This window comes from Anabrus simplex, chromosome 12 (assembly GCF_040414725.1).
Source record: "Anabrus simplex isolate iqAnaSimp1 chromosome 12, ASM4041472v1, whole genome shotgun sequence".
NCBI lineage: Eukaryota > Metazoa > Arthropoda > Insecta > Orthoptera > Tettigoniidae > Anabrus > Anabrus simplex.
The window spans coordinates 90,602,166-90,624,785 of record NC_090276.1 but is presented as its reverse complement, the minus strand read 5'-3'; the positions used below and the strand labels follow the sequence as shown (position 1 = coordinate 90,624,785).

At 40.7% G+C, this 22,620-nt stretch overlaps 1 protein-coding gene across 2 annotated transcripts in view; it reads left to right on the top strand.

The window, feature by feature from the left end:
* Positions 1 to 22,620, top strand: part of LOC136884548 (endoplasmic reticulum aminopeptidase 1) — a 241,319-nt gene that overhangs the window by 139,174 nt on the left and 79,525 nt on the right. Inside the window, exons 1-2 of one of the 2 annotated variants that reach the window (XM_067156803.2) lie at positions 2,054 to 2,313; positions 11,983 to 12,135. In XM_067156803.2, coding sequence (XP_067012904.2) covers positions 2,274 to 2,313; positions 11,983 to 12,135 — 193 coding nt within the window. In that variant the 5' untranslated portion in view covers positions 2,054 to 2,273. Of the gene's footprint in view, positions 1 to 2,053; positions 2,314 to 11,982; positions 12,136 to 22,620 lie in introns of those variants that run through there. The other variant, XM_067156802.2, reaches the window with a different exon arrangement.

Genomic DNA, 22,620 nt, shown 5'->3' with positions numbered 1-22,620 from the left:
TTAAGTCCCTCTTCCTTGCCTGTCCCATCCAATCTGCCTATCCCTCCACAAGGCCCCTGTTGAGCATAGCAGCTGAGGCCGCCTGGGCGAGGTACTGGTCATCCTCCCCAGTTGTATCCCCGACCCAATGTCTGAAGCTCCAGGACACTGCTCTTGAGGCGGTAGAGGTGGGATCCCTCGCTGAGTCCGAAGGAGAAACCAACCCTGGAGGGTAAACAGATTAAGAAGTGACAAGAATCGAGGGCTTTGAAAACGAGGCAGCAATCCAGAAAGGAGTGTTGCAACTTACTGTTAAAAACTGAAGACCAACATTTCACTATTATTGTTTTGTTTCTTTCCTAAATTTGGCTGTCTGTATCAGTAGCCTACATGAATGATAACATTCATACAAAATGTTTTCATTTTTGGCGTGTATTTTCCCTCTGAAAGGGGCTGCCTGGCCGAGGCGGTAAAGGCGTGCTCGGTTCGCCCGGAAGGACGTGGGTTCGAATCCCCGTCAGGAAGTCGTAAAATTTAAGAAACGAGATTTTCGCTTTCGGAAGTGCATATGGCCCTGAGGTTCACTCAGCCTACACCAAAAATGAATACCAGGTTAATTCCTGGGGGCAAAGGCGGCGGGGCGTAGAGCTAACCACTCTACCCCATCACGAGCCGAGGTTATGGTGGAAGCCTTTACCTTCCACTCCTCCAAGGGCCTTAATGGCCTGTACGGAGCTGACTTTGCTTTGCTTTGATTTTCCCTCTGAAAGACAGTTAGGAACTGCGTAGGCAAGGAGTTTAAGGCGTGCTCCGTTCACCCAGAAGATCGTTGGTTCTATTCCCGGTCAGAGAGTCGAAAGTAAAAAAAAAACGAAAGTCCCACTTCTGAAGTGCATCTGGCCCGGAGGTTCGCTCAGCCGGTCCCAAGGTGGCCGGAAATACATCAACCACTGCACCCCACCAAATGCCGAGGTTACCTTCCACTCCTCCTTCAAGAGACTTCACGACCTGTAAGGAGATCATTCTGCTTTGCGTTTTGCAAGTCAGCCATTTCTTTGATGTGTTCAACTTGTCCCACCTTGGAATCTCGTGTGTCTTAGTGAAGGTCAGAACCAGCGCCAAAGGCACTTTCTAAGCACACTCCAAGCCATAGAAATTAACAATACACATTCGGCTTGAAATTGAACCCGGGGCCTCTGAATCGAAGACCACATAAGCTTGACCATTCAGTCGAGGAGCCGAACTGGTTCTGTTCTTTAATATGTAAATATCTTGTTTCTCTTCGTGATATGATTGGCAATATTGCCGCAATATACAGCAGGCGCTTTCTTCGAGGAAGCCATAAAAAGAAAGGTTGGCGAAAGAGGCAAAAGTTGGCAACATGGTCAGAGACCACTGACCAAGCACGGCGGGGAACTCCCGCACGTCCTTGGAGGATTTTGTCACAATAGGTTTCTGTTCCATGAATATAAGCTTACCTCTTAGCTTTGCAAGGATTGATCATTTTACCTCCTTTACCCTGCAACCGCACCCCCATTCTATTTGATAGTTGTTTTGTTTCTTTTTAACTTTGCTTCTATATTCACCAATATCTAACTTTCGTTATGCTGTTAAAAGGAATTAAGAGGGACTGTGCCTTTGTCTCCTAACCTACGGTTCCCTAATCTATGTTTGAGTGGTCAGGAATTAATATCGATTTCACGCCAACCTACCCTCTCCCAACGCCGCTTGTCCTAGTGCGTGAACTGCTCGGCAGAGTTCAGCATCGTACGGATCATATCGACTGATCGACTTTACAGTGACTGCTCGTAAAGGTCAAATTAACAATCAATAATTGACCCGCAAGGTCAGGCCACACCTCTAGAGTTTGCATGTCATATGCAAAGATACGTGGAAGTTGCGTGATAGGAAACTTCAAAGAGACGTTCAGGAGAACATGGGATGGACCACATTAAAGCAGATTCCAGAACCTTTGCCTCATGATGACCTGCGCACTCGAAATAGGCCATTGATATATCGATATAAGTGTCATCGTATTTACAAACAGCAGTAATCGAACAAAGTGGTGGAGAATTTCTTCCTTGCCCGATATGTCAAGCCGGTGTTCGGGAATAAGTGGTTTGTTGTGTTTCGTGTAGATTATTTGTTCGTTTTGCGGCGTGAGCCCGTATTTTGTCTTCCAGAAGTGAGCTAGCGTGGCTTACGATCGAGCTAGGGACCCCCTCATCAAAGTCTCTGTAGTATCAAGTGCTAGGGACATTGAAGCTGTTGTCTGGCGCAGAAGAGGGGTAGTTATGAGCGACCAAGACGTGGATGATGTCGCTTTCTTGACAGGTAAATCGTATCATCAACATTTCGAGTGTGAAAGTAATGTTTTCACGAGAGATAAAATATAATTCTAATAAATACAAAATTGTTGGTTTTCCATATATGAATGAAAGCAAATGCATTATTTCTTTAGGAACCAAAATATCACGTATAAGAGAAATATTTTTTTGAAACATGTTCTTTAAACATGAGCGCAGTCATTGCGGTACGGTACCTACGTTAATATGCTTGAGCTACATGTTTATGTCACCAATTAAGCCGAAGATAAAACATCAAGGTTCTCCTACCTGCCTTCTTCACTACCTCTTTAAACAATAGTCACTAGGTACCACCACATTCTCTTCCTCGTCCGATTTTGTTCTTAATTGAGATGCAGAATGTAGGTACATGTAATTTCGTATTGTGTACATTAACATGAATTGAAGTTGTACTCACAACAAAATTCTTCATACCGGTAAGCAATAAATTCCACGTGGAATATACCGTACGGTACTGAATAACTGAAGGACGAATCGATTGTTGTAAAAACTTAAAAATGTCAATTTTTGTATTTACGCTACATTTACGTCAATCCGTCGACTTCAGCTACACTTCCACGGTGAGCTGTAAAACACATTTAAGAGATGGACAACCGTACCTACTGTATGTGAAATTTTTACTAACCTTGAGATTGTGTCGGCCAAATTAGGACTCGATAATGTGTAGTTACGGTCTCACTGATTTGATGGAACGTGCGGCACTTATACTTGTCAATAATTGTCAAATGAATAAAGTTCAGTCAGCCATTGTTTAGCGTGCTGTTAGTACCTAGCTACATGATGTTGCAAACTCACTTAACGCGAATTACCAACGCAAATAGCAGTAAACATTTCGAACATATTCTTAGTAACACAAGATTTTAAAAAAAGAGTAACCTACTCGAGAAAAAGGTCTTTAAATCTCTTTCAAGGAATAAAGGAGAAAAATGAGATCTTGAGATTATTTCTAGGTCAATGAAAAAAATTTCATTTCTGGAAATCCACAAACAAACAAAAAAGATTGTAATCTTTTAAGAGTTATGTCATAATCCATGTGTTAGTCAATTTACAGTTACAAGTAAAGTCAACTGATGTGGATCAGATTAATGTAAATATCGCCATGCATTACTGAAGCACCGTCAGATGGTTGGACAATATTTTTTTCTGGTCTGACTTTCGACGAGTCTCATGGCTGTCCATCAAATGGCTTTACAAATTTAATCAAATTCCTCAAACTTTGTAAGATAGTTTGTGTGTTTGTCCACCCATTATGACCCACATGAGGTTGCTTCTACAAGTAGCTTATTTATTTTCCCAACACTAGAAATTTACACTTAGCAAGTGTTAACTTTTTCCAGTGTAATTCCACCTTTCAAGCTTACTTAAATGTAGCAACTATTCTTATGGGAACAACATAAGATAATAGTACTATTTAATATATGACAACAGAAAGTTGATATTACAATGACAAGAGCACATTATTAAATTTGATTCTCCAGTTGAGAATCTCCCACATTCCCATGTAGGCTACTGGTACATAGAAGTTATTTTATGCTGGATATTGTTTTCAAATATAGTGAGGGAATAATTGTTCTGGTTTTTTATTTCCTTATATTTGAATACCTAGCATCTCCTCAAATGACAGTACCAAAGATAGGGAACTAGTAAGAAGATAGAAACACAATGATTGGTCATTATGTACAGAGGGAACAATGCAAAAGAAAGACAAAGACAAATAAGACAGGCAAAAGTGGGGACGTCAAAAAAGAATCAAACGTTAACATAAGCATTGATTTTGATACTATATAAGTTACTGTTTCTCGGCTAATCTGAAAAAAATCTTCTTAATATTGAAGGTACAAAATCTAGGTCTGAGCTGAAGGAGACATGTCCAAGCACCAATCAGTCACCTGACTTTCCACCTCTCCAAGTGATCAAGTTCTCCTTTTTATCTGAGGAGAAAATGACAGGTCCAGCTAGCGTGCGAGCAAAAACAAGCAAGTCACATGTGGTTACGACAAAACCAAACATGCACATGGAATTATTTAATTGTTATTGGTCTCTTGATCTGTGCAGCTTTCCTGTGTCAATAAGAGAATATTTCTAAAGCAGCTCATTTATATTAGTCTTTCTTCCTGAAAGTCTAGATCTAATGGATACGTTTGGTTTTGCCTGGATGGTCCTCATATGTACGCAAAAAAGAAGACGGACAATCTCCTCATCATCACGGAATTGTCGTGTTCCTGCACGAGTTCTCTCCCCTCTTGATCTACTCCTTCTCAGACCATAATGATCTCATTCTGTTTCCCAACTCATTGAATACTTCATGTCTGATGTAGAGTAAGGAGAAGATAGTAGAAGACAGGACAAATGTAGGATTAGAAAACAAGCCCAACAGGTTGACAGAAATATGTGCAAATAAAAGATATGAAGCTGGGAAGAGAATAGGAGAAGGAAGAACACAACAACGGGCTAGTGAGAAACAGAAAGATGAAGACAAGAACAAACATGGAAACACTAAAGGTCAATGACATGATGTTTTCAGACAAGGTCTCTCACCTCATCCTAGCCTCCAATCTCAGCCGAGAAGTTAGTTTTGGTCTGCAGAATTGACTCGTCTGTCACAGTCCCCTTCCAGGGGTGTCATTAACAAGCAGTCCAGCCAGTAACTTCACCGTAGAATGCCGAGCCTCGCATCTTTTGCCTGCCAGCCTAGCTTGCCCCGTGCACATTCCGGCTGAGCTCCGCAGCTGTATATATATATCCTCATTATTCATAAATTTTTCTCACTACTTTCATTTAATGAAACAGCTGTCCACATAAATAAGTTGACTTAAAATATGTGGATTACATTTGTGCAATATCAGAAATCTCTCCCGTGGAAAATGAACAAGTAATTCACTCGGACTGTTTGTGTTTGCAAACTTACCTTTCATTTGAGTATTGCACTGAAAGTCAGTCAGCTCCAGCTGCATTTCTCGTCTAATAGTTCGCAAATCCACTGAGAAGTGTGTAGCAAACACCTGCAAGCCCTTTTATAATGCCTGAAAATCATGGAACCTATTCTCAGATTCGTCATGTGCAGTGAGAATAACGTGTATCGCCACGTTCAAGTCTGGGGTCCCAGGTTCGATTCCTAGCGAAGCAGAGTTCTGGGATTTTAATCATCTTCCTTGGCCTGAGGACTGGCTTACCAGAGCACAGTCTGCCGTACATGACGGATGTCACCCACCCTCGTCAGAGGGGAGGCGCATGCCACACATATTAATAAATAAATAGTTTTAGGTGCAACTTCTTTGCCGAAAGGTCAGCATTGAGGTCTTCGGTTCAGTTTCATGAGACTGGAGCTTTTAACGTTGTTTGGTTAATTCTTCTGGCTTAGGGACTGTGTGTTTCTGTTGGTCATAATACACCTCAGGAACACACAACAGTCACTGGGGTTGGCATCCCACCGTAAAACTGGGTTAGATCCACCTACGACCCCATCAGAGAGTGGGAAAAGAATGATGTGTTTAGTTTTACATCCCACAAACGACTTTCACTGTTCCACCAATGTGGTGGAATATTGTCCCTTGGCAGTTTGTTTACATGTCAGTAAATCTATCATCGTGAGCACCTCTGAATGCCATCACACTGAACTGCCCTTGTGGTCAACTCTACCATCTGAGCCTCACAGCCTGTGAGTTGGTCTTCTTCCTTCCATCTTCATACTGATTTAGGTTACGAGTGTAGTGCAAGGCATGTCTTGACCTTACTACCTCTGATGTACCCTTTCTTTTTAAACGTGGTTATTTTCAAGTTATTCAAAGTTATGATGCCAGCCGCACGATATAGGGATAGCGACGTTTTCTCTTACTGGGTGTCCCAGGTTTAATTCTTGGGCAGGTCAGGGATTTTTACCTGGATCTGAGGGCTGGTTCAATATCCACTCAGCCTACATGAGAACAACTGAGGAGCTATAAGTGGCCCCAGTCTAGGAGAACCAAAAATAACAGCCAAGACCACACGTCACCTTCATTCTGAGCTGCAGTCACTTGGTAGGCCACGACGTTTGGGGTTTGTTTGTTTGTTTGTTTTATTTTATCAGTGTGTGGTCCGCATTAAAAGGATATTGTTTAACACCAATATCTTCTCCATGAGCAATAGAAAATATATTATAAACAGTAGCATTATTCTCAACTATTGCTGGCTTGAATAGTTGGAGAACATCCATCAATTTAGCCTCGAGCTGAGAGCTCGCATCCAGGAGACAGAATCCCATTGTCAGCAGCCCTGAACATGGTTTTCTGTGCTTTCCCATTTTCACAGCAGGCAAATGCTGGGGTGGTACCTTAATTAAGGCCACGGCCGCTTCCTTTCCATTCCTAGGCCTTTCGTGTCCCATCGTTGCTGTAAGACCTATCTATGTCGGTGTGACGTAAAACAAGTAGCAAATAAAAATTAGCCTCATAAAATAGATGATGTTCACACCAACAAAGTAGGAATTCTCAAAAAAGTAAATTGATTAGTTAACTTTTATTACCGGTATTTTATTTTAAATTATTCTTCCACCAAATGTCAGCTACAAAGAGTAGCTTTCCACAAGATAATAATCATCTACATACTGTATTAAAAGAGTTTACTAAAAACAGCTTTGGGAAATCCGTCCATCTGTTCTACTGGACCGATTTGCTTCATTTTTGTTTTATTGTCTCCAGAACTACCTGCCGGTGAATCGTGAGACATTGATAAGTTCAGCCAACTTTGAGTAATCATAACATCAGATCATTAAATGATCACTCCAGTAATTGCAGGGGAAGGCTCACCCTACTCGCAATACATTCTGTACTGTAACAGGTTGCTAAGCAACTAACACTTTCATTAATATTCTGATATATGTGAGTATCATCCTTAGTAGTGTCATTGCAATCAGCCATGTTTGAATACTACCTGTCAAGCTGGAGAGTATACACTTCCTCTGATCATGGAAGAATACTATTCCCAGTTGGGTCCTCTTTGATTCTCTAACCTTTTTCACTTCCAAATATATTCAACGGATGGCAGAATGTTCCTAATAACTTACATGCTACTAAGAGAAAGATGTCTATGTACAAATAGAACGCATCATGACATTCACCAGTTCTCTGCGAAACATAAAGGATTTCACCTTCTTTTCTTGACATGGCATAAGCCCAAAAGCCTACACGGTATCACATCTATAAGTACGGGCCATGAAATCAGCAATGGCAACATTGTTATTGTACCTTCTTAAAAAGCAGTATGGCTTAAATGCTTCTTTCTTTCTTTCTTTCTTTCTTTCTTTCTTTCTTTCTTTCTTTCTTGCTTTCTTTCAGTAGATGAGAAGGAGTATATGCTTTGAGACCCACTGCGGCAGTGCTCAGAATGCTGAATGACAGGTACTTCAGTCCCAAACACAGGGAAGGTGAGGGTGGACTGTACCATAATGTCCATAGATTTTGTTACTCTGACAGTGAGAAATTAGTGAAGAGGAAACTACGAGGCATGTTTTTTAAGTAAGTACTATTTTGAAATAAACAAACAGAGACCTTTTAACAATTTTATTTTTATATGAAAGCCTGTACATTACTCTACTTTTCAACATAATTCCCAATTCCCGCTAATATTGAGGCACTTGTCATATCGTACAACGAGCTTTTGCATACCATCCTCATAGAAGTTGGCCGCCTGATTTGTCAGCCACTGCAACACAGCCATCTTGACACCATCGTCGTCGTCGTGGCGTTTGCTAGCCATATGTTTCTTCAAATGCAGGAACAATTGGTAATCACTGGGCGCAAGATCAGGACTGTATGGAGGGTGATCGAATTGTTCCCAGCAAAATGATGTGATGAGGTCTTGGGTTCGATGAGCTGCATCTGGGCATGCATTGTCATGAAGCAGAACGACGCCCTTACTGAACATGCCACGCCTTTTGTTCTGAATTGAGCGGCGCAATTTGTTTAATGTCTCACAATACGTTGCTGAATTTATTGTGTCACCACGGCGCAAAAAGTCCACCGGTAACACTCCTTTTCACCAAGCTGCAGTCGCTTAAGTGCAGCTGGTATCCAGTATTCACGAGATAGTGGGTTCGAACCCCACTGTCGGCAGCCCTGAAGGTGGTTTTCCGTGGTTTTCCATTTTCACACCAGGCAAATGCTGGGTCTGTACCTTAATTAAGGCCACAGATGCTTCTTTCCCACTCCTGGCCCTTTCCTATCCCATCATCGCCTTAAGACCTATCTGTGTCAGTGCAACATAAAGCAGCTTGGAAAAAAAAAGAGAGAAAAGGAAAAAAAAATGAAAAAAACAGTCCCTTTCTGCCCCAAAAGGCAGATTTTCCGGGTTGACATTGTTTGCTTAAACTTCACTTTCTTGGGTGAAGTTGAATGTCGCCATTCCATAGACTGCTGCTTTGATTCAGGTGGAATGTAGGCCACCAAGGTTTCATCCCCCGGTACAATTTGACTTTAAAAATCATCATCTTCCTCATGGTAACGCTCCAGGAAAGTTAAGGCACTGCCCAAACGTTTGCTTTTGTGCTCCTCCGTCAACATTTCCGGTACCCAGCGTGAGCACACCTTTCGGTAATTTAATAGTTCACTCACAATTTCATAAAGAACACTTTGAGAAACTTGAGGAAACACGTCAGATAATGACGTAATTGTAAAGCGTCTGTTTTCTCTCACTGCTCGGTCAACTGCCTGCACCAGATCTTCACTAATGACTGAAGGTCGCCCACTCCGTTCTTCATCATGCACATCTTTGCGGCCACCTTTAAATGCGCGAACCCATTTCTTAACCATTCCATCGCTCATAATGTTTGGTCCATAAACTGCACAGATCTCACGATGAATATCGATAACTTTCAAACCTTTTGCACTCAGAAAATGAATAACAGACCGGACTTCTCAGTCCAATTGGCAAGGCCATTTCAAATGCTTGCCAACAAACCAGTGGCGAAGCTATTAGTTAATTAATGGGTAGGCAGTAAATCTCACCTTAAAGTTTCTTGTACAGTAGTTCCAAACATCGAGTTGTCTTGGTTGCAAAATGGTCAATCACTCGGTCCTTCAATACTTGATCACTCACCAATTTCTTCACAAGCATTTTCTCGCTAGAAATGGTACGAAGACTGCCGAGTCTTTAATTGTTCATTGAATTACGCAAGTATGTTTTTATGCTCTTCAGAGTGCTCATAGTCCCTTCAGTGGTCACAGGAAATGTTAATATTAAAGGAATCAATTTTGACATTTCCACAACCGGGCGAGTTGGCCGTGCGGTTAGAAGCGTGCAGCTGTGAGCTCGCATCTGGGAGATAGTGGGTTCGAACCGCACTGTCGGCAGCCCTGAAGATGGTTTTCCATGGTTTGCCACTTTCACACCAGGCAAATCAACCTTAATTTAGGCCACGGCCGCTTCCTTCCCATTCCTTGGCCTTTCCTGTCCCATCGTTGCCATAAGACCTATCTGTGTCGGTTAGACGTAAAACAAAGAGCAATAATAATAATACACTGGTTCAAGGTCATTGAGGACAATGTAATGTAAAAGTTTTAGGGGACAAATGTTTTTCTATATCGAAATAAATCTTAATCAATTCACTTTCTAGTCGTTTCCTATTAAAACAGCGGTAAATGTTCATAAGACTGTTCACTTTAATAGCAGGGAAGCTCTCTTTGTAAACTATGAACTGAGTTTGATCCAACAACTCAAACTGGATGCTTTCAAAATCGCCAAACCATATTTCCATTTGCATAATTAAGGTGGCAAGAACTTCATATGTTAACATTTTGAGCTTTTGGAATGTCCTGTCGTCTACATTTATCTCGTTATTTACTTTGCGACATTTTACAACGCAAGATGATACTGTACATTCTGATCGCAGGACCTTGAGGATACAGTGGTTTTTCTAATTTCAGTATTGCACAGAATTACATCAGGTGTGCTTTTATGTTGCAGTAGAGCAACGATATGGTCTCTATAAACAAAACTTTATCTACAGAGACAGAGCAAATAAATGAATTGGGCCTTCTTGAGTATGTTAAGCAACCCTACAGCAGAATTTTACGACTCACTGTCCCAACCCTCATCATTCTCTGCAATGTCTTCAAAAACCTGTATTAGATCATCATAGTGTGAAAATATTGTGTGGACTGCTCTCGAGTGAAAGCTCTAACGGGTAGCGCATGCTTGTGGAAGTCTGAATCCTTTGGATGCCAGACGATGAGCTCTTTTTGAGGATCTACTAAAAATGAATGAAACGCTGTCAGATTATGAATGAAGAGCCTGCCTGATATTATTGTTTCGTTTTACACAACTAACAGTCCATGTCTGAATTGTCACAAATACAGCCAATAATGCATGGATTGTCTACTAATTCAAAAGAAAAGCACAATCTTAACAATAGGGTACTTCATTGTCACCTTCGCGCGGGGAATTACTACGCTCTCAAATAGCAAGGAGGCTTGCCTCTCTTGGCTCTAGACCTTGCAGAGAGGGGAGTGCGGGCGGTAAACGTACCCTTCCTCCACCACCCCGCGCCATTCACAAGCTGACGGAAGGGAAATAAAACAAAAAGTCCTGGGTGAGACAAGTTAGAGACTGCCTCCCTGTCAAAACAAGTAGTCTGCTGTCGCCATCTAGCAGGGCGATCAGCGAAGCACATCATCTGCTATCATCATGTAGCACATATCAAAAAGAGATTATTGTTGATTTAACACAATAACAACGGCAGATACATTTGTTATGATAGTTATGTTTAATCGTATTTCTTAGGGTAGGCATTGCCTCAAATGATTCCAAGTAGTTTCGCCACTGCAACAAACGTACACAAAGGCGACTATTGCCGTAATGGCGTCTCAGCCTTACCAATAGATGCAGGTACACAGTACTCATGCACGGAATGCCAACCGCAGTGCTGCATCGGCGGAATATCAAAACGGTACTTACTTAAAAAACATGCCACGTATTATAAATTTTATAAAATATATTCAAATATAAATATATCCGCTTTTATTTTATATACGGTAAGCCTAATATTAAAAAAGTGGTTAAGCATACAAGAGGGGTTCAAACCCAGTAACCCCCACTTTGCTTATGTCTGGTTTTATGTCTCCCTAAGGTAATTCGGCTGCTTTTGATGATTGTCATCATCATGCAGTTGCAGCTTCCACTACCAAATTCATGTAAAACTGACACAAGGTTGACCTAAGCTTCCCTTGCCATGTTTTTATTCATCTGAATGAGTACAACATTCGCAAATAAATAGACAAGGTATGCAGTGTTGTCAAACATTGACAGGGCTACCAATATATTACCAGTTCTGTGTGTAAACCAGGGAGTACTTCAAGAAACATCTACAAACCATTTTCAATTATCACTGCACCATTTACATTCAACTGAAATGGGAACAAAGGCGAGCCAAATTATTTTTGTTCTGCAAGCATTCCAGAGTTTTGTTGAGCCATTATGGACTAGAGTTTGGTTTTGTGCTCCGTGAAATGAGATAAAGTTGTTTTATGAAGACGTTGCTTCAATTCGTCAGAGGTAGTTGTTCTGTCTCATTCCACAACTGTAAACTACCAAGTCTTTGATTTTATTAGAACGCTAGACAGTCTTTGTAAGCTAAGGTTTTTACAACTAGTAAATTGTCCTGCAGGGGACAGCCAGACTGCCATCAACAAGCGAAGCCTGTACGAACACAATGGAGTCGCCGTGTGCTCTCAGAAACGAGCGCTGTGTATTGCCACCATCGTGTTCGCCACCCTCTTCACCATCTCCCTCATCATTGCATATGCAGGCCCTCAGAATGGTAAGAGATTCTTCCTCTATTTCTTGTTTACTGTAAACTGCACGTTGACCATGATCTTAGTTTTAAATTTAAGTTTTATACACTTAAAGATAATTTAAAATATTTTTATTGCTTTCATTTCAATACTATCCTTGGTATATTTTACAATTTGTACAAGAGTTGTGCATAACTACTAAATGAAATGGAGAATTCTTTGTTTCCTTTTTCAAAAACAAGCATACAATACACAGCGCAGAACTTGTTTATTGAAATTATCAGTTTAACCCTTTCCTTCACAATGGTATTGACTTTGTGAGCTGCACAGTGGTATTCTGCTTCTACCGGGTATGAGCTTTCCTCTCTTGACTGATGTATAAATTATTTGAATAGTAGTGTTTCTCCCACCTCATGAAGTGCATGTCTTCTTACCTTGTTGTGATGTGTGCTACTGTAAAATTACATCATTTTAACTGCTGATAATACTTCTAATGACTACGTTACTTGCATGTATATTTCGTAAATGCACTAGAGAGATGCAATGAGTATTAAATTATTGAAACAATAATTTCATTTCATAATAGTGACTACGCATACACAGGATGTCTCTTATAAACCCACTGTGTTTGTGCTACAGCAGCTGCAGCCCTGCTTTAAGCGTGTACACACTCTTATATGAAATTTTACCTTATAAAAGATGCTGAAAGTGCCATCCTTCATAATGAGGGACTTTGTACACACCAATCGCGAGAGTTATGACTGTTCACACAACCATTAAGAACACAAACTGTGGGTTGAATAATCAATCATTCAATGACACAACATACCACTCACAATACGTCACTCTTGTGGCTGGATCAGCAGGTTTTAAAGAGTGGGCCCGTGTTGCAGCTCTTTGTGCGGAAGAAACCAAAACCCCTACTTGTTGTGTTAATTTTGAGAGTGATTTATTCGGTGACCGCTCAAGATTCGCACTAATGTCATCTAGCTTTTCCTCTGCATGTGGGCACATGTCTTTTATTGAGCATTGAGCCAGTGGCACTTCACCAGGAAATTGCTGAACAAATGCATCGCGTCCCCGTCGAGCCGACTCAGGCTTAAAATAACTTTTACATACAAAAATATGATGTTGCAATGATAACTGTCTCAATGAGATTCAGACTGGCTCTTGATGTTAGGTCAAACACGTGCACGCTCCTTGCGCGCGCATCTCCCACACAGCTGCTTGGACAGTATGTGCTTCACAAACCATTTAGTTTTACTATGATTATAAAACGATTTCACGATTTTTGTCGTACATTAGCATAGTTCATACCAGACTCAGAAGCTAAATATTGCAGAGGATTATGGGTTCATAATAGTCATTCCAGAGATAAATGTCTCCTTCTGGCGATAGATTACTATGCACATGCGGGTGCGTTGACAAGACAGACATGCTCAAAGCTCACTACGAAGTGGATAGGAACGTGGATTTTCTGGCATTTTTTGAATGTGGCCATTGTAAATGCTTTCATCATATTTCGTGAGAGAGCTTCCAGTTGTGTCTAGTTGTTGGATTGCTTCCAGTAAAGACTCCTAAAGAAAAAGTAAGATGAAACGAAGAATCAACAAGTTCAACCCTAAAATGGCCCTTCACCAGCATTCTACATATGCCTGTGCAGGGTACATGGAAACGATGTGCCAAGTGCAGTTCAGCAAACAAACAACAGTGCTCCTGGTGATTGCGTCAAGCGTTTGGTGTCGTCTTGTGCTTGAGAGATAAAAATTATGTTTTGAAGAGCTCCATAAAAAAATGAACAACCTCAGAAAAAGGAAACCATCTGTAAATAGTTCTAACAGAGTTGAGTCTACAAAGAACTAGAGACAACAAAAGGGGACACAAAGATTTTCAGAATTGCTAAGACATGTGACAGAGCATCAAAAGAGCTCACACACATCAGCAGATAAAGAATGAACAAGGAATGGTTATCAATTGAGGGGTGTTTCAACTTTTATAAGTCAAACATCTACATGGAAATGAAAGTTATAAATTATGAAAGGAATGGTTCTTCGAGGTGAAGAACATAATAAGGAGAAATCTGCGAATATTTTGAAAAGCTCCTCAACAAGGAGAATTCATGGCTTAGTTTTGAGGATGGTATCCCAAATTATAATGTAACTGCTGGCATGTATAGGGCAGAAGTTGTAACTGCTATGAGCAAAATGAAATGTGGAAAAGCAACCGGCCCCGATGAAATTCGTGTGGAGACCTGGAAATGCCTGGGAGAAGAGGGAATAGATATATTGTGGAATCTATTCCAACAGATATTTCAAGAAGAAACAATGCCCAAGGAACACATAGAGAGTACCATAATTCCAATTTATAAGGAGAAGGGGGGCATTCAGGATTGTGCGACATGTTATTGAAGGTAGGCTTAGCAAAGAGACAACAAGAACAGTTCGGAAAGGAACTACTCATGTTATTTTTGCTCTTAGGCAGGTTATGGAAAAGGCTTATGATTGGGTGCATGAGATGCAAGGGAGTACCAGAGAAGTATGTGTACCTTGTTCAGGACATGTACCAAGGAGAAAAGACACAAGTTAGAAGCAGTGTAGGATTGACGGTGGCCGTAACAGTCCAAGTTGATCTTCATCAAGGATCTTCACAGAGTCCCTATATTTTTGATTTGATAATGGATGTTCTTACGCCTTTGCTGGGTGACTTAGTGTTTACAGTGCACTATGTCTTCTGGTATGGGCTAATTGATCTGTCTCTGTCTTATCCTTGGCTTTGACAATATGAAAGTAACTGAGGTATGAGCGATGTTAGTAATGCCATTCTTTTTGCAGCCAGTCCCTGTTATGAATGGTGTGAAAATGTTGCTCATTGGGTCAATTGGTGCATGCATTTCAGTGGGCTTGGCAGACTGATATGTAATAACAACTTCTGGTTCGGTGAGGAAAGCAACGGTAAACTGCCTCACCCCTCATTTCCCTAGTACGCCTCTCCCGTGATGCCTAGGCCATCTGTGACAGCTAATGGTGGAGCTGTTGAGGATCAAAGCAGCCTTGGGGCTGAGGACTGAACATACATACATACATACATACAATAGTTGTTCTAAGAGAACCAGCTCCTTGGTATATGCAGCACCAGTAGAGAACAGCTTGAAGAGGTCTTAAAATCAGCTGGAATAAGACTGAATACATGTGCCTGAGAGGAACTGGGAATAAAACTGTTCAGATGGATAGAAACCAACACCAGGCAAGGAGCAGTTTCAAATACTTAGGATCCACTATGTCTGCTGAAGGTAATCTAGATCTAGAAATTACCCGCTGCCTGGTCAAACTGGAAAAGGTTGACTGGTGTCCTCTGCGACAGTAGACTAAATATCTGAACAAAGGGGAAAGCCTATAAATGTGCAGTGAGACCTGCAGTGCTATACGGTGCAGAAACTTGGCCAACTGTGCAGTCACAATGTAAGAGGCTGGAAGTATCTAAAATGAAAATGCTGAGATGAATGTGTGAGATTCCGAGGAAAGACCACGTCAAGAACACATACGAGGCAGCGTTAAAGTGACTGAAATATCTAGAAAGGTCCAGGAAAGATGATTTTGCTCTGGTATGGCCACATTACCCTGCAGTGTATGGGACAATTGAAAATGAGAAAGCAGACCTGTTAGCGAAAGAAGCTGCAAAATCTGTGATGGAAGTATCCTATGATAAAGCTCCAATATGTTACCTGAAAAGGAAGCTTAGAAATCACACATCTCTTCAGTGGAATAACATCTGGACCACAAGCACAAAAGGTTCCATAATGAGACAACTGTTCTTTCCTAAGATCCAGCATCAATTCCAGTGCAAAGTGCTCGTGCCTAATTTTGTGCTTACACAATTTCTATCTGGCCATGGCAAATTTAAATCATATTTCGAGCGTTTTGACATCAATGTCTCAGATGGTTACGTATGCTTTTATGGATCCTCTCAAACAGTGCAACATTTAATGTTTGATTGTCCTGCTTTCAAAAGACCAAGATATACCCTGGTATGTCACTTGAATTTTTGTGACACTGAATTGAACAAACCTCTATTTCATATGTTTAAAAAACAATGTTGTTATGATAATTTTTTAACTTTCATCCACTGCATCTTTAATAAGCTTTCATCATAATGTTCAATCTGTTGCAAATTGTATGTAATTGTTAAACTATAGCCCTAATATGCTTTTGCACAATAAGGTTCCCTTCTATTTTCATTGGAAATTCAATAATAATACCCTATGGTATAGGGGTAACATGCCTGCCTCTTACCTGGAGGCTCCAGGTTTGATTCTCGGCCAGGTCAGGGATTTTTACCTGCATCTGAGGGCTGGTTTGAGGTCCACTCAGCCTATGTGATTACAATTGAGGAGCTACCTGATGCTGAGATGGCGCCCCCGGTCTAGAAAGCCAAGAATAACTGCCGAGAGGATCCATTGTGCTGACCACACGACACCTCGTAATCTGCAGGCCTTCAGGCTGAGCAGCAGTTGCTTCGTAGGCCATGGCCCTTCGGGACTGTTGCGCCAAGGGGTTTGGTCTTGGTATGGTCACTTTAAGCGCAGGGATCGGAACTATGTGGGAAGGAGAATTCTTGGCATGGAAGTGGAAGGTAGGAGGGAGAGAGGTAGGCTCACAAGAAGATGGATGGAAAGTGTGCGGGAGGATCTCAGGGAAAAGAAGTTAAGAGAAAATGCTGTTTGGGACCGAGAGAAATGGAAACACCTTGTCAAAAATGTCGACCCTGCATGAATGGGAAAAGACTAAGCAGAAGTAGAAGAAGAGTTGAGTCGAACAAGTCTTGATGCCAGAGTGGTACTGGGAGAATACCACATTATTTTTGTAGGTAAACAAGAGTGCATTCTCATTTTTCTCATTACAACTGCAATGTCTGGTATTTAGTTTGTGTATTAAAGAAATGTCTAATTAAAAGATTTTGATATTTTTGTGCATCAAAGAGTTAAGTAATGGAAAGGACAAAGATTGAATTGGAGTGGAATGGCATTCCAGTTTGTGAAAAATGTTACTCACTCATTACTAAGCAACTGTGGTGCAGATTCCTTATCAATTGTTTAATTAGCCTTTTTTTAATGATTTCAAAGAACTTGGAAATTTATTGAACAGTTCGCTTGGTAAATTATTCCAGTACCGGTACCTAATTCCTCATCCTGTGAAATAATATCTGTCTCAGTCGGATTCCAACTTTATCTTTCCTACTGTTAAAAGCCTTGCTCAAGCTAACGTCACTCCAAGCCACCTCTCCATTGAGAGCTCAGAACATACCACATAGTCAAGCAGCTCATCTCCTTACTCCAAAGTCTCTGCTCTCGAATATTTGCAATATTTTTGTCAGAAATCACCCAGAATATATTGTGCTGCTTTCATTTGGATCTTTTCCAGTTTGTGAATCAAGTAATGTTGGTGAGGGTTCCACTAGAAATCTATAACACTAGAACCATACTCTAAATGGGGACCCGGGCGAGTTGGCCATGCGGTTAGGGCCACGCAGCTGTGAGCTTGCATCCTGGGGATTGTGGGTTGGAACACCACTGTTGGCAGCCCTGAAGATGATTTTCCGTGGTCTACCATTTTCACTCCATTATTCCCACTCCTAGGCCTTTTCTATCCCATCGCCGTCATAAGACCTGTCTGTGTCAGTGCGACGTAAAGCAAATTGTATAAGAATATATGTATAAAATTGAAAAAGTAATTGGGTTCTTACCAGAGACTGATTGATGCACCCTCATAACCATAATATGAACCTTTATTTACAACCTTTCCTTATATCTGATGCAGTGTTCTCCCCAGAAATTTTCATCAGCTGGGTAACAGGAATGAGTAGCCAGGCAGCGAATGCTATGCAAAGAACGAATATGGTAAAATTTTATTTTATTCCCCGTAGGTCATTAACAATAATATCAGACAGGTAAACATTAACTGCAAAATTGAACTATTTTACTGTTATTATCAGGAACAAGACATAAGAGTATTTTGAACTTCTAGTGTTCTATTGCTCGTGCATATTCATGTAACACAGGAACTTAGTACTCAGTTGCTGTGCAGTACCATATGTGTCTGTGACGTCATGTGGAATCGAATGCTCGCATGCGATTTCATGCTAATCCAGACGCGGTCATGCTGACAATAATGCCAATTTATCATTTAAATGAACAGTTTTATAGTTATTTATATTTTAATTTTGAGCACAGATGACTCAAAAATGTATTAATGTTATATAACTTGCACACAATAACTACGTTATGTTAGCCGGGCGGTCTGTGGTGCACCCTATAAAAAGGTCCTACGGAGAACGTTGTTTAATGCTAAAAATGGTAAATTTATGTTGTAGTCTGTAATATGTATGGCTTTTGCTAGCCTGGTGGAGCATGTGAGGGTGGGCAGTGTACGCTGTGTATTGTTAGTGTCGTGTGTGGAATATGTGTTGCAGGAATGTTGCAGACAACACAAACACCCACCCAGTCTCCAACGCAAGGAAATAAATCCTTCAAGATTAAAATCCTTTGACGTCCCTCTTGTCCATTCCCATTCATCATAGTAACTCATGTAACAACTCATTTATACCTGCTGTCATGCGTTCTTGGAACTCAATGCCAGCTGAAATTAGAGGCATTGGCAATCCGAGGCTATTTATTGTGGTACTCAAACCTGTAGAAAGTACATCTCACTAACATAACAAAACTAATATTTAGTTCTGAAATATCAATCAATTATTGAGGTTAAGTAAATTAATTTTAGTGATATTTAGAAATATGATTATAGGAGTACTATTCACAGTACTCTATAAATAGTATAACGGTGTTGTATGATATGGTTTCACATAACAGCAGGCTTCATAGCCTGAGACCCACCATATAAGAAAGGCAATAAACTAAACTATTCGGGAATCACACCCGGAGCTCCCAGGACTGACCGCTGAGCCATGAAGCCGAACATGTTGTACTGAATCTAATCTGTAGAAGACAACAGATCTGTGACAGAAGTGAAGTGAAGACAGAATTTATGGTAAAGAAAAGTATCTTGACCACTAAGCATTTGAACATAAGAGATGTGAAGCACACTACTTTAATTACTGCCATGAAACAACAGAAATTTAGATATAACAAGAATGGGCTGGAATTAGAGGAACAACTAAACAAGTTGTAAGGAAAGTAAAGGAGGATAGAAAATTTATTGGACATACCATTAGACACATCATCTACATGACCAATATTTTTGAAAAACAGTTACAATTACAGCATGTAATAGGGATGTTGTTTTAAGAGGCCTTACATCTAGGTCATCAGGCCCTGATGGCACAAGATGGTGAAAGGAAGAGGTCAACCTAAAAAACAAGCATCACGAGGAAAAGGAAATATGAAAGTTGCAGAAAGATAAAACGGCAGCAGAAAAGTGGTTAAAGCACTTGGAACATAAGTGGCAATGAGCAGATGGTAAATCACCAAGGTAAAAATTCCTAGGGATCAAGCAGCAGTAATAGATGAGATTAGACCTGAAATGGTGAAGTATAGTGGGAAGGCAGGGATGAAATGGCTTCATACAGTAGTAAGATTAGCATGGAGTGTTGGTAAGGTACCTTCAAATTGGACAAAAGCAGTAATTGCACATATCAATAAGCAAGGGAACAGGAAGGATTGCTACAACTATCGAGGCATCTCATTGATTAGCATACCAGGCAAAGTATTCACTGGCATCTTGGAAGAAAGAGTGTGATCAGTGGTTGGGAGGAAGTTGAACGAAAACCAGTGTGGTTTCAGACCACAGAGGAGCTGTCAGGATCAGATTTTCAGCATGCGCCAGGTAATAGAAAAATGCTACGAGAGGAATAGACAGTTGTGTTTATGTTTCATACATCTAGAGAACGCATATGACAGGGTACCCAGGGGAAAGGTGTTCGCCATACTGGGGGACTATGGAATTAAAGGTAGATTATTAAAAATCAATCAAAGGCATTTATGTTGACAATTGGGCTGCAGTGAGTATTGATGGTAGAATAAGTTCTTGGTTCAGGGTACTTACAGGGGTTAGACAAGGCTGTAATCTTTCACCTTTACTGTCCATAGTTTACATGGATCATCTGGTGAAAGGTATAAAGTGGCAGGGAGGGATTCAGTTAGGTGGAAATGTAGTAAGCAGTCTGGCCTATGCTAATGACTTGGTCTTAATGGCAGATTGTGATGAAAGCCTGCAGTCTAATATCTTGGAACTTGAAAATAGTGTAGGTGCAATAAGCATGGTATGAAAAATATCCTTTCCAAAACAAAATTGATGTCAGTAGGTAAGAAATCCAAGAGAATTCAATATCAGATTGGTGATATAAAACTGAAACTGGTAGATAATTTTAAGTATTTAGGATGTGAGTTCTCTGAGAATGGTAATATAGTGTGTGAGATTGAATCAAGGTGTCGTAAAGCTAATGCAGTAAGCTCGCAGTTGCGATCAACAGTATTCTGTAAGAAGGAAGTGAGCTCCCGGACAAAACTACATCGGTCTGTTTTCAGACCAACTTTGCTTTACGGAAGCAAAAGCTGGGTGGACTCAGGATATCTTATTCTTAAGCTAGAAGTAACAGACATGAAAGTTGTGAGAATGAGGAGATAAAGGCTAAGTTAGGAATGAACTTGATGGATGAAGCTGTACACACAAACCATCTCCGGTGGTGGGGTCATGTGAGGCGAATGGAGGAGGATAAGCTACCTAGGAGAATAATGGACTCTGGTATGGAGGGTAAGAGAAGTAAAGGGAGACCAAGACGATGATGGTTAGACTCAGTTTCTAATGATTTAAAGATAAGAGGTATAGAACTAAATGAGGCTACAGCACTAGTTCCAAACACAGTGAAACCTCGGAATGCGAGTAACTTGGTCTACGAGTGTTTTGCAAGACGAGCAAACATGTTAAATAAATTGTAACTTGATAAATGAGTGAGGTTCCGCAATACGAGCATCACGTGTGCCTGCGTTTTCCCCTCCCGTGTTCGTTTGTTGAATGGATGAACAACATTTTTGGTACTGTAGTGAAGAAATACCTTTCAGAACATAATCTGCCGGTCAAAGTCTTGCTGGTTATGGGCAGTGCTCCTGCTCATCCTCCAGGCCTTGAGGCCCTGATGGCGACTTACTGGAGGAATTCAAGTTCGTTAAGGTTAAGTTCCTACCTCCCAAGATTACTCCACTACTCCAGCCTATGGATCAGCAAGTCATTTCAAACTTCAAGAAGCTATACACCAAAGCACTATTTTATCGATGGCTCTAAGTGACCGAAGGAACAAACCTTACCCTCCAAGAGTTTGGGAGAAATCATTTCTCCATCGTGAACTGCCTGAAGATCATCGATAAAGTCTGGGATGGAGTCACCAAGAGAACTCTCACTTTCACTTGGGGAAAGCTGTGGCCTGACTGTGTTCTTGGACGTGACTTTGAGGGGATTCTTGGTTACAATAAGACGCCGATTGTCGATGAAATTGTGTCCTTAGGGAAGACTATGGGGCTAGAGGTGAATGACGTGGACATTCAAGAGCTGGTGGAAGAACATAGCCAGGAACTGACCACCAACGAACTGATGGATCTGCATCGCGACCAACAGGAAGAGGTTATGGAGATCTCGTCTGGGCAAGAGGAGGAGGAAAAGTTAATGGAATCTCTCACTTCAACTGAGATTCAGGAGAAGTGCAAAATGTGGGAAACGGTGCAAAATTTTGTAGAAAATAACCACCCGAATAAGGCTGTAGCAGTGCGAGCGATGAATTAGTTCATTGAAGATGTAATGTCACATTTTCATGACATGCTCAAAAAGAGGCAAAAGCAACAGTCATTGGACAGGTTCCTCGTTAAAGTTGCATGAAAATAAAACATTTTCAGTCAGCAAACAGGTAGCAGTGATTCCATTAATGAAATTCGTGCTACACAGTAACTCTTCTCATGTCATCTCTCGTCTCCCTCACACCAACAATGATTCTATTGTAAGGAAAAGTTCACTTTAATTTGTTTTACATTATATTTTGTTTTAGAAATGGTATGAGAATAAATATTTTTGTGTTGTGTACGAATCATTCGCGGTTCAATTGTTTCTTATGGGAAAACTTGCTTTGATATACGAGTGCTTTGGTTTACAAGCATGTTACCGGAACGAATTATGCTCGCAATCCAAGGTTCCACTGTAGAAGATTGTGGTGACATTTAGTAAATTCATGGAAGCTTGCAGACTGAACGCTGAAAGGCATAATGGTCTATAATGATGAGTACGTATCTAGTAATACAACCCAGTTTTTGTAATGAATTCTTACAAATACAGTATATCCAAAATGTTCATTTTATAACACCAGCATCATTAAATTGTGAAATGGGAGATAGGATGTTGTTACTGTATATTGAAATTACATTTTCCCTCTGCTTTGGAAAGGAAAAAAAATGACATTTGTCATTATTAAATTTCAACCAATTTGTGAATAATACTTCTCCAGATGATGCAAATAAT